This window comes from Hemitrygon akajei, chromosome 25, assembly GCF_048418815.1.
Source record: "Hemitrygon akajei chromosome 25, sHemAka1.3, whole genome shotgun sequence".
Lineage (NCBI taxonomy): Eukaryota > Metazoa > Chordata > Chondrichthyes > Myliobatiformes > Dasyatidae > Hemitrygon > Hemitrygon akajei.
The window spans coordinates 32,548,363-32,561,512 of NC_133148.1; the positions used below are offsets into that span (position 1 = coordinate 32,548,363).

General features: G+C 47.8%; 1 protein-coding gene across 1 annotated transcript in view; it reads right to left on the bottom strand.

Moving 5' to 3' along the window:
• The window catches only part of LOC140716267 (mitogen-activated protein kinase kinase kinase kinase 5-like), a 221,097-nt gene that overhangs the window by 149,876 nt on the left and 58,071 nt on the right, over nt 1-13,150 (bottom strand). The window contains exons 3-4 of the mRNA XM_073028877.1: nt 5,016-5,106; nt 2,467-2,531 (exon numbers count right to left, since the gene is read on the bottom strand). Coding sequence (XP_072884978.1) covers nt 2,467-2,531; nt 5,016-5,106 — 156 coding nt within the window. The remainder of the gene's footprint in view (nt 1-2,466; nt 2,532-5,015; nt 5,107-13,150) is intronic.

Below are 13,150 nucleotides of genomic sequence, written 5' to 3' on the forward strand. Positions count from 1 at the left end.
TTGTATGCAGCGTTCGATCTGTTATCTCTAGCCAGCGGGCGAATGCTGTAAATCACACAGTGTTCACACAAACCGGGATCTGGGTGGGCGAGACATCCCAGCCTCACGGATTTATCGGAACCAAAGTCGAGTACACCCCAGACGTACGAAGCCGGAGAAAGGTGGGTTTCTCGACCGCGGAGTCCGGTGGCTGTTAGTGACGGGCTAACGAGCCGAATTTCCAGACGCATCTGGTAAAAAGGGGTTTCAACTGGAACATTCACAGTCACACTCAGCTTCACTTAATCTCACCCTCAGTAACTCAGCCTCTCGGCAGAAGCACAGGATCACACAGCACGGAAACAGGCCATTCTGCCCACAAGGTCTGTGCTAACCACCAGGCACTCATTTCCATGAATCTGGTTTTATTCTGCCACACTTGCTCAATCCCCTACCCCACTCCAAGTTCTGCTACTCTCCTAAGTGGCTAGGGGCAACCTGCAGCGACCAATCAACAGGTACGTACTTGGGACGTGGGAGGGAACCAGTTTCCAAGGGAAACCTACGTGGTCACGGACAGAACGGGCAAACTCGGGATGTCAGGATGGAACCTCAGAGGCACGATGCTGGAATTTAATTATTCATTTATTTATTGAGAAACAGCGTTGAAAAGGCCTTTCCAGTCCTTCCTGGTTTAACCCTCGCCTAATCACGGGATAATTTACAACGACCAGTTAACCTACCAACCAGCGCGTCTTTGGACTGCGGGAGGAAACCGGAGCACCCGGAGGAAACCCATGCGGCCACGGGGAAAACGTACCGACTCCTTACAGGCAGCGGCAAGAATTAAACCGGGGTTGCTGGTACTGCAAAGCGTTGCGCTAACCACTACGCTACCACGCCGCTCCCCGGGACAGTGTACTCTAGGAGAGTGCAGGCCCAGGCGTGGCCCGTTAAGAGTCTATCGATCAGAAGTAAATGGATTTGTCCACTGGGGCTCTGGTCAATGGGGACTCCATTTCTTTGGAAGGCTGCACTTTGGGAATGAATGGTTTCGGATTTGATCCAGTAGGATTCTATTAAGTGGGACTGAATAGGGACAGGGAATACTCAATAAGGTTTCTACCCACCCATCTTCCCCCTCACCTGGTTCTGTCTATTACCTGCCAGCTTGTACTCTTCCCTCTTTCCACACCCCCCCACCCCAGCTTCTGCGCCCCACTTCCTTTCCAGTCCTGATGACCTCAGCCCGAAACATTGGCTGCTTATCCGCCGGTGGGGGAGATCGCGTGCGATCGTTTGGGGGGTGCTCCGGCGCTCTGCAGTCTCTGAGAGGGTCCCGGGAGACAAAGTGCGCGAACCTCCTAGCGGGCCGGCTGCGGGAAGACGCCTGGCTCTGCTTCGCCGATTAAAGCTTCCATTGCGCGCTGGCAAAAAGCGAGGAGGGAGGATGAAGCATCGAAGCGAGTGCAGAGGGTGGGAGCCGGCGTCTTGCCTTTCGATCGGTTACTCTGTACCAGAGAGGGGAGAGCCTACTGCTGTGTGCCCGGACGGTGTTGCCCAGGAATCTAGACTCTTTTATTTTTTATCAGTCTTAGAGTTTTCATATTCTGTGTTTTTCTGTCCGATCTTCTCTCTTTTTTTTGTGGGCATGCCCTTTTCTCACTGTTACCATCAGGAAGGAGGTACAGAAGCCTGAAGGCACACACTCAGTGATTCAGGAACAGCTTCTTCCCCTCTGCCATCAGGGAGGAGGTACAGGAGCCTGAAGACACACACTCAATGATTCAGGAACAGCTTCTTCCCCTCTGCCATCAGGGAGGAGGTACAGGAGCCTGAAGACACACATTCAATGATTCAGGAACAGCTTCTTCCCCTCTGCCATCCGATTTCTGAATGGACATTGAACCCGTGAACACTACCTCACTATAGTCTTATTTCTATTTTTGTGCTACATTTTTATCTATCTATCTCGCTCTCTCTCTCTGTAATTCACAGGTTTTTTTCTATTATTTATTGCATTGTACTGCTTCAAGTTAAACCTGATTCTGATTCTGATTATACTGAGAATATCTTGAGAGAAATTCTTTTAAGCAGAGTCTAATTGTTGGAGAACGGATTTATCTGGTTAAGATAGTGCTTGAGGCAGAAACAATACAGATTTTGACAGAAAACTGGGCAAATATCTGGCCCAAAGACCTGGCTAAAGGAAGCTAAAGAAAGGAATAGTGGGATTCATTTGGGAATCCACTATCTATGGAACAGAACAAACATAATGGACTGAATGACCCCCTTCCAGATAAAAAAACCTAGAGTCTGCAGTTTGTGATCCTGTTTTCCTCATTAGCCAAGAAGAGTCAAAGATCAAAGGGTAAAGGTCAGCGTGAGAGGAACACAGATGTGTAGCTACACTTAGATCGTTTCTGAAACTCCGCCTTCCTTCTGGAAGGAAGCCATTGATCGAAAGCTCAATAAACCGTGGTGTACCGTGGTAAATGTCCTGTAGTGATCCTCCTCCACAGTATTCCATACAAATCCACAACTTGTTGGACCTGGGGGGGGGGAAGATAAAACAGAGCTGGCGTCAGATAAAGTGGGTTAGAAACCAAAGCAGTGTTGCCAAACCACCCATAAACACACCCAAACTTCTCTTCAACGCTGAAATCGGACTCGCACGTGCTGGCGGCTCGATCCACACTCTCACCACCGTATGTTTCCCCTTAAACCTTTCACCCTTAACCCGGCCGTAGTCCCACCCAGCGTTCCAGCCCTTGAGTACGCTGTCCACGCTGTGAGGGGTCTTAGCTCCCACTGCCATCTCAGAATCTGAATCAGGACTGTGCCAATTATTTGTTGTTCTGTGGCAGCAGTAAGACAAAAAAATCATTATAAATGACAACAATTGAACATACTGGGAAAGAGCATTAGTGAGGTGGTATTCATGGGTTCATGGGCAATTCAGAAATCTGCTGGCGGAGGGGAAGAATCTCTCCCCCTGTTGCCTCCTCGCTGGGGGCAGTAATGAGAAGTGGGCGTGTCCCAGATGGGACCCTCTGAGTGAAGAAGTTGCCACTGTCAGCCTCGAGATACGGAAGCCTGAAGACCCTCACCACCAGGTTCAGGGGCAGCTTTTCTCGTACCAACATCAGGTTCTTGAATACACCCGCACAGCCAGAGCCCTAACTTAGCGACAGAACACTACGGAACCACCTCTTGGATGACCATGGACTTGTCTTTGATTCTATCTTTGTTGTCTTTCGCTTGGTTTTCTTTTTGTTGTTCTAAGGCCTTGTATTCAGAGAAATTTTTTCACTGTACAGTATAATTTATGTATAATTATGTATGGATAATTATATATGTATATTGTGTGTGCATAATTATGTATGTATATTATGCATGGATAACTATATATGTATATTATGTATGTATAATTATGTGTGTATATTATGTATGCATAGTTTTTATATTCAGTCCTCCAAAAGGACCACGACCTTGCTGTTGGGTTTGGAGGCTCGCGTGCCTCACTGACCCGGAGAACTATGTTGGCTGGAGCCAGGGCCTTGTGCTTGGGCTCTTGGTAGGGTCACCCATCTCAAACAGGTCAAAGGGTAGAGGTCAGACTAAGAGTGGTCCACTGGCTCCCCCCCCCCCCCACCCCCCAGGTTCGGGAGGTTCAGCTCAGGGATAACAACCCAAAGTTGTTACGGAAACAGCAATGGAGAATCCTTCCGTGTCTGAGTGTGACGGTATTCCTGAGTCTCCGCCCGGGACTTGCATGCCTGACGGTAGTGAAAACCCAGAGGAAGCTACTGACACGATGAAGGAAGCCCTGAACACCGCCAGAGACAGAGGACCTTCATCGCTGCCCCAAACGCCAGCGGCGTAACAGGCACTTTAAAAAAGAAATGATGGTTGGACTCTGCAAAGCACTGTCTGAGTGGGAGGTGGAGGCCGAGTCTCTCATAACATAACACTTGGATGACCAAGTGCTGGTAAATGGTAATGCTATAGATCATAGAAAGTAGAACAGTATAACACTGGACAGGCCATTCAGCCCACAATTTTGTGCTAATCTTGATACCAGTTTATACCCTCATTGCTGCCCCAAATGCTACTGGCATAACGGGCAGTAAGTTTTATATTCTGTGAGGCTACTGCAAGCCTTTCATTCCATCTGTGCACGGCAATAAACTTGATTTTGAATTTGACAAATGTTCGCTCGGGGAGGCAGCCGTCGACAATGCCTCCCAGTGCAAAACTTGGCCTCTCCAGCAGGGGTGTCTCAGTCAGAACGCTGGGGCTCAGAACCAAAGCTGGTGGCAAATTGATCGATGCGTGTTTCGGAGAACCGTCAGGTTTTGCAGCAGAGAGCAGCATACAGGAAGTGGTGCTGAATCAGAGAGATTTGCAGCTTAACGCTAACCAGGAGAAGTACACAAATTTCTCAGAACAAAAACAGTGTGCTCTTGGGATTTTTCTCCCTGGAGCAGGGGGAGACTGGGGAGATTTGATAGAGGTATATAAAACTATGAGGGAGGGGGGTAGAGAGGCTAAATTCAAGCAGACTTTTTCCATTGAGGTTGGGTGGGACTACAACTAGAGGTCGTGGGTTAAGGGTGAAAGGTGAAATATTTAAGGGCAACATGAGGAGGAACAACTTCTCTCAAAGCAGTGGATACTGGCTCGATTTCAACATTCGAGAGAAATTTGGATAGGTACGTGGATGGGGGGGTATGGAGCCCTGCTGGTCAATAGGACAAAGCAAAATAATATTTTAGCACGATCTAGATGGGCTGAATGGCCCGTTTCTCTGCTGCAGTACTCTTTTAACTCTTGGAATCATTCACTTTTCAATGATGTAAGTCTTATATTTAATTGGACTTCAACAGGTGCTTTATTGCAGTTCAGGTGTTATGTAAGTGCAGGTCAGAGATTATTTGCCTTGAGCCAAGACTTATAGAAGAGATGGACTTTTAGTAGATGCAATCCTATCTCTGTCTCTAAGCACTTGAAAGAGGTACTTAACCATCTCTTACTTGATGTAGCTTCCATAATATGCGACAATGTTCTGATGCGTGCAGGACTTCACAATGGAAATCTCTTGCTGAATAACCGAAAAGTCATCGTCTGTTAGGAGAGAAATAACATAATTAGATGGTGGGGTATGTGCATCAGATGGAGGGGTTGCCGGCGTTAGTGGGGGAGGGGTTCAAAGTTTGAGCAGCTACGCTCCATCCGCCAGAAAAAGCCGGCTCTCTCCTGGCGGCTACCCATTTCGATTCTACTTCCCATTCCGACATGTCAGTCCACGGCCTTCTCTACTGATACAACAAGGTCACACTCTGGTTGGAAGAGCAACACCTTATAGTCCGTCTGGGTAGCCTCCAACCTGATGGCTATGAACATCGATTTCTCGAACTTCCGGTAATAGCCCCCTCCACCATTCCCCTCTCTCACCTCATCTTCTTACCTGCCCATCACCTCCCTCTGGTGCTCCTTCCCCCTTCCCTTTCCTACATGGCCTTCTGTCCTCTCCTATCAGATTCCCCCTTCTCCAGCCCTTCATCTCTTTCACCAATTGACTTCCCAGCTCTTTACTTCACCTCTCCCCCCCCCCCCACCGGTTTCACCCCTCACCTCCTACCTTGTACTTCCTCTCTATCTCCTTCTCACTTTCTTTCTCTGATTTCTAATCTCTTTTTTCCCTCCAGTCCTGATGAAGGATCTCGGCCCAAAACGTAGACTCCTTTCCACGGGTGCTGCCTGGCCTGCTGAGTTCCTCCAGCAGTTTGTGGGAAGTAAATGGTTGTGCACTTTGTCAGAAGGAATAAAGGTGTCGATTATTTTTTTTATACAGGGAGAACACTGAGAAATCGGAGCTGCAAAGGGACCTAGGAGTGCTCGTGGTATGACATTAAAAAATTGCCCACCCATGCTCAATGGCTTAATGATATTATGCCCTGTTTAGACCTTGAAAAAAATTCACTACTCACTTCTCAACTCGGATATAAAGTTTCACAAGGTGTGGGAACCCTTTCTTGAATGCTTTCACAACTCCTCTTTAGATTAAGTCTATTTTCTTTAATCCTCCACTTTCAGGTTTTTTTTTCTTTCTTTGGTAGTAGGCATTATTACTCTTTGTTTTTGTTTATATTTACAGTTTTGGGGGGTTTGAATGCTCTGATTAATATTTTTTACGTCTTGTAATGGTTGGCCAGGAGTTTTTTTTTTGTGGGGTGGGGGAAAGATACTAACTTTATATGATTTTATTCTGGGTGCTCTTTCCTCACTGTTTTGAACTATATAATTGTTATGTTTATTTTGCACTGTATTAATCTTCATTCTGCTGTTGGCTTTTTTCTCTAGTAGTTGTAGAAATGCATTAAAAGTCAATAAAAAAAAATTGAACTGGGGAAACCTGGTTCTGCTGGTGGCTAGTTGCTACAAGGATGCAAAGGTCCCTTGTCAAGAACTTTCTCCTCAACTGCCCTTCAGCTTCCTCCGGTCACCCCTCCTCTTGCCCTTTATGCCATAGTCAACTATCCTCCCCGATCAGGATCTGAGGAGAAAGCAACAAGAACAGGGAATGGTAGAGAGAGAAGTGGAGAGGTAGGAGAAATGGCAGGAGTAAGAGAAATCAATTTTCATGCCATCAGGTTGGAAGTCGTGGCTGTATTGAAAGGTGATTGCCAAGATGGATAAGAAGAAAGTGGCCAAGAGGTCCCAAACCAAGTCCTTTGTGTAAATGTATAACTACTAGTAATCAGGTGACACCCCACATGCTAAGACAATTGTTAACCAAGATGGTTTCAGGGATCATAAACACAAGAGATTCGCCAGAATCTGAAAATCTTGAGGAATGCACACAAAATGCAGGAGGAACTCAGCAGGTCAGGCAAACGCTATTGGGAAGAATATCCAGTCGCTATTTTGGGCTGAGGACTGGCAGGGAAGAAGGTAGCAGCCAGAATAAAGAGGTGGAGGGAGGGGAAGGAGTACAAGCTGACAGGTGATAGGTGGATGGGTGGTTGGGGGGAGAGTAAGAAGCTGGGAGGTGATAGGTGGATGGGTGGTTGGGGGAAGAGTAAGAAGCTGGGAGGTATAGGTGGATATGGGCTGAAGAAGGAGGAATCTGATAGGAGAAGAGAGTGGACCATGGGAGAAAGGGGAGGAGGAGGGGAACCAGAGGGCAGTGAAGGGCAGGTGAGAACAGGAGAATGGGCGAGAGGGGAGGCAGAATGGCGAATGGAAAAAGGGAGGGGAGGGAGTGCAAAAATTACCAGCAGTTCCAGAAATCAATGTTAAAGCCATCAGGTTGGAAACTACCCAGACGGAAAAAAGAAGTGATGCTCCCCCAACCTGAAATGAAGAGCTGGGCAGGAAGCCAAACTAAAATTCGAAGAAAAGTACGAGAGTTATAAATAGAAATAATAAATGAACCTTGAACATTGAACTCCGAGACAGGGGAAAAAATGGCTCTTCCAGAAGATCCAACTCCAATTGTCTGAATAGATCAGTCTGAATAAATTTTTACTTAAAATACAAAAACAGAAATCAAGGGTCACATGACTAGCACTGTTGCTATGGTGTTTTATATAAAAAACTGTTCACACTTTGAATGTAAAGACCATGAAATGTAAAACCTTTTGCACTGTTTCTTCTTTTGTGTACATATTCTGTGGTTAATAATGTTGTTTTGGAAATACTAAAATACCTTCTATCTAGCTCAGACCAAAGATCAGATCAAACCGCATCTTTTCTTCAGTTTGCTGACCCTTCAGCAGTGTGTCGCTAGAAACGGCCCAGCGATCAGTGAGTGCTCTGTTGCACACTTACACAAGAGATCCCGCTGATGCTGGAAGTCGTGGATAACGCACAGGAAATGCTGGAGGAAACCCAGCAGCAGGCAGCATCTATGGGTTGGAGTGGACAATCGATTTTTCAGGCTGAGACACTTCACCAGAACCGGAAAGGCTCACAAGACCTGCTGAGCTTCTCCAGTACTTTGTGTGTGTTGCTCGACATTTCTAGATTCTGCAGACTTTTCTCATGTTTATGACTATCTATTCATATCAAGAGATGCTGCCTAACCATAAGACCATAAGATATAGGAGCAGAATTAGTCCATTTGGCTCATCGAGTCTGCTCTACCATTTCATCATGGCTGATCCAATTTTCCTCTCAGCCTCAATCTCCTGCCTTCTCCCCGTATCCCTTCATGCCCTGACCAATCAAGAATCTATCAACCTCTGCCTTAAATACACACAAAGATATGGCTTCCACAGTTGTCTGTGGTAACAAGTTCCACAGATTCACCACTCCCTGGCTAAAGAAATTCTTCCTCATCTCCATTCTAAAAGGATGCCCCTCTATTCTGAGGCTGCGTCCTCTGGTCTTAGACTCTCCCACCATAGGAAGCACCCTCTCCACATTCACTCTATCGAGGCCTTTCACCATTTGACGGGTTTCAATGAGATCCCCCCTTATTCTACTGAATACAGGCCCAGAACCATCGAATTCTCTTCACAGACAAGCTGTTCAATCCTGGAATGAGTTCCATGAACCCAACCTGCTGAGCTCCTCCAGCATTTTCTGTGCACTGCCCTCTGTGACACAGCTGCCAGAGGTGAAATCTTGCCCCCTTCCCCACGACCTCTTTAGCAAAAGCACACCCTGCATGGGAGACCATCTCTTCCCCACTGCGCCCATTTCAGGAGCAACGTGCCCTAGGGACGTTATCAGCGGTACAGGAAGGATTGTACCAGGAAGGTACAGGACTCCTGACTGGGTTGGACAGTATGTCTTACGAGGAAAGGTTTAGCAAGCGAGGACTTTTCCCTTTGGAGCGAGGAGGAAGCGAGATGAATTTATAGAGGTGTATAATATTATGAGAGGCATTGATAGAGTGGACAGCCAGCGCCTTTTTCTGGGGAGGGAATGGTTGATATAGGGGAGCATAACTTTAAGGTAATTAGAGTAATGGGGAACATAATTAATTAACTTTTATTTATTTATTGACATACAGCACGGAATAGGCCCTTCCAACCTTTCAGGGTGCGCTGCCCAGCTACTCCCGATTTAATCCTAGCCTAATCTCTGCTCACCTCACTATACAAAGGATGTGGATGCTATAAAGAGAGTGCAGAGGAGATTTACAAGGTTGTTGCCTGGATTGGGGAGCATGCCTTTATGAGAATAGGTTGAGTGAACTCGGCCTTTTCTCCTTGGAGCGACAGAGGATGAGAAGTGACCTGATAGAGGTGTATAAGATGACGAGGGGCATTGATCGTGTGGGTAGTCAGAGGCTTTTCCCCAGGGCTGAAATGGCTAGCATGAGAGGGCACAGTTTTAAGGTGCTTGGAATTAGGTCCAGAGGTGATGTGAGGGGTAAGTTTTTCACACAGTGAGTGGTGAGTGCGTGGAATGGGCTGCCGGCGACAGTGGTGGAGGCGGATACGATAGGATCTTTTAAGAGACTCTTAGATAGGTACAGGGAGCTTAGAAAAATAGAGGACTATGTGGTAGGGAAATTCTAGGCAGTTTCTAGAGTAGGTTACATGGTCGGTACAACATTGTGGGCTGAAGGGCCTTCAATGTGCTGTAGATTTCTACGTTCTAATCACAAGACAATTTACAATGAGCAATTAACCTACCAACCAGTACGTCTTTGGACAGTGGGAGGGACCCAGAGACCCGTGAGAAACCCACGGGGAGAACGTACAAATTCCTTACAGGCAGCGGTGGGATTTGAATCAGGGCCACCTATACCACAAAGCGTTCTAACCACTACACTACCGAGCCGCCACAACGTCAGAGGTAAGTTTTTGACAACAAAATTTACTGTGTATTTTGAAATTTGTTGTCTAATTGAAGCAATGTGGACTTCCATCTGCGTAAATTGCCAGCACTTTATAAAACAGTAGTCAGTGCATGTATCATTTTTGCTGGTGGGGATAAGTTCAGCACCTTCTGCTCAGCCGTAACTCAACATTCTCGAAATTCACTCAGTGGCCACTTTATTAGGTACACGTGTGCCCTGCTTGTTAATGCAGATATCCAATCAGCCAATCATGTGGCAGCAACTCAACGCATAAAAGCACGCGGACACGGTCAAGAGGTTCAGGTGTTGTTCAGACCGAACATCAGGATGGAGGAGAAATGTGATCCATGTGACTGACTGTGGAATGATTGCTGGTGCCAGATGGGGTGGCTTGAGTATCTCACAAACTGCCGATCTCCCGGGATTTTAGAGTTTACGGAGAACAGGGCAAGAAAGAAAAGAAAAGATGTAGTGAGCGGCAGTTCTGTGGGCTAAAGTGCCTTGTTAATGAGAGAGAGGTCGGGGGAGAATGGCCAGACTCTTGCGAGCTGACAGGAAGGTGACAGCAACTCAAATAACCATGTGTTATGACAGTGGTGTGCAGAAGATCATCTCTGAATGCACAACACGTCGAACTTTGAAGTGGACGGGCTACAGCACCAGAGGAGCACGTCCAAATACTCAGTGGCCACTTTATGAGGGAGAGTCGTGCCCTCGGAGTGTCCGTTTGTCTACAACCGATCCTAATCATTTATATTTTATGCCACATAGTTCCAGAGACCTGGGTTCGATCCTGACCTCGGCTGCTGTCGGTGTGGAGTTGGCACGCTCCCAAGGTGACCATGTGGGTTCCAACATCTCAAAAGACCTGAGAGTTGGGGGTGGACTGGCCACTGACTCTAGCTGAGCAGTAAAATCCCTTGGGAGTTGGTGGGAAAAATAAAAAAAAGGATCAGTGTGAGTGAGTGGCAGACGGTCAGCACAGACTCGATGGGCCGAAGGGCCCGTTTCTACCATGTGTGATTCGACGACTCTAGAGATGAGGCACTGGAAAATGAACAGGGCAATCTCAAAACCATGAGCACTAACCTCATATCGACAAAAATAAACAAGGCACTTCAGACAAAACAACAACAGGAAGTCCACTCGTCCACTGGCAAAACAGCATCGCAGTCTGACACTGGTGGGTGGGCCAAGGCAGGCAAAGAGTGGGAGTTGTTCCTTTGCATCAGAACGGACAAAAATGGTAAACACGAGCGAGCCTGCAGAGGATGGAAATCCAAAGCAACACACACAGGGAGAGATGTTCCTACAACCGATGATCTCACTTCAAGGACTCTTTACCTCACGGTTATTTATTGCTAGTTATTTATGTCCGCATCTGCACAGCTTGTTGTCTTCTTCACTCTGGCTGATCTTTCACTGATCCTGTTACAGTTACCATTCTATCGATGTCTGGATCGTACTCAGAGAACTGCGCTGCCCCAAAGAGCACTAAACGGGGTCACTCTTGCCCTCAAAATGCTGGAGGGACCCAGCAGGCCAGGCAGCGTCTATGGAAAGAAAAGTACAGTCGACGTTTCGGGCCGACTGGTGCTCCTGCCCCCTTTTCCTTTCTTCCATGGTCTCTTTCACCACTCAACTTTCCAGCTCTTTACTTCATCCCTCCCCCCTCCAGGTTTCACCTGTCACCCGGCGTTTCTCTCTCCGCTCCCCCCACCTTTTAAATCTACTCCTCGGCTTTCTTCCCTCTCCTGTCCTGCCGAAGAGTTTACTTATAATAAATATCGAGAGCATCGTGAGATGAAGGGTCCTTGAGAGTGAGCCCATTGGTTGTGGGATGATTTTAATGACGGGGCAAGTGAAGTTGAGTGAAGTTATCCCCTTTTATGTTGGCATGTGGCCTAGTGGTTAAGGCATCAGGTCTAGTGATCTGAAGGGTCCCTGGTTCGAGCCTCAGCTGAGGCAGTGCGTTGTGTCCTTGAACAAGGCACTTAGCCACACATTGCTCTGCGACGACACTGGTGCCAAGCTGTATCAGCCCTTGCCCTTCCCTTGGACAACATCGGTGGCGTGGAGAGGGGAAGGCCTGCAGCTTGGGCAACTGCCGGTCTCCCATACAACCCTGCCCAGGCCTGCGCCCTGGAAAAGCCTTCCAAGGCACAAATCCATGGTCTCACGAGACTAACGGATGCCTATATAAATCCCCTTTTGTTCCAGAGCCTGATGGTTGAGGGGTAGTAACTGTTCTTGAACCTGGTGGTGTGAGTCCTGAGGCAGCTGTACCTTCTACCTGATGGCAGCAGCAAGCAAAGACCTGAACGGTGAGGATCTCTGATGACGGATGCTGCTTTCCTACGACAGGGTTTCATGGTGGGGGAGGCTCTTCTCATGATGTACTGGGATTCTTATTTTTGTAGGATTCTCCACTCAAGAGCTTTAGTGTTTCCACAACAATCTGTGACGCAGCCAGATCAGTGCACACTCTGGTAGCACAAAAATTAACAATAACAGACGAGGTAGAATTAAAAGTCTGAGAACCGGGAAGGGGACGTGAAAGAGGAGATTTGTTCAGGCACCTTGCGGCAGTGGGGAAGAAGCTGCCTGGTTCCATCACGGGGTGCGTTGGTAAAGCTCTTCCCCCCCCCCCCCCACCTGCATGAAACGCTGTCGCAGGAAAGCAAAACCCCCACCACCCAGGCCGTGCTCTCTTCTCGCTGCTGCCATCGGGAAGGAGGGACAGGAGCCTCAGGACCCGCACCACCAGGTTCAGGAACAGTTACTACCCCTCAACCCTTTTGGTGCATTTGGTGGATTTGCATCTCCTCCCAACTTAACGGGAGGTGTTTGGACTGAGTCTGTCACGGTTCTTGGATGAATCTTATTGACAACCGTTTCTCCACAACCCGTGCTCCTACCATCGACCTCCATCACTGGTACCATCCAGCCATCATTGAGCACACCTGCAGGAAAGCAGCATCCATCATCAGGGACCCCTTCCACCCAGGCCATGCTCTCTTCTCACCGCTGCCATCAGGAAGAAGGGACAGGAGCCTCAGGACCCGCACCACCAGGTTCAGGAACAGTTACTACCCCTCAGCCATCAGGCGCTTGAACCAAACCTCACTCACCCATCACCGAACTGTTCCCACAACCTACTCAAGGACCCTTCATCTCACGTTTTTGGAATTTATTGCTTATTTATTTCTTTCTCTTTGGCATTTGCACGGTTTGTTGTCTTTTGCACACCCGGTTGTTCGTCCGCCCTGCTGGGTACGGTCTTCTATGGATTCTACTGTGACTCTCGGATGTACTGTGAACGCCCGCAAGAAAACAAATCTCAGGGTGGTA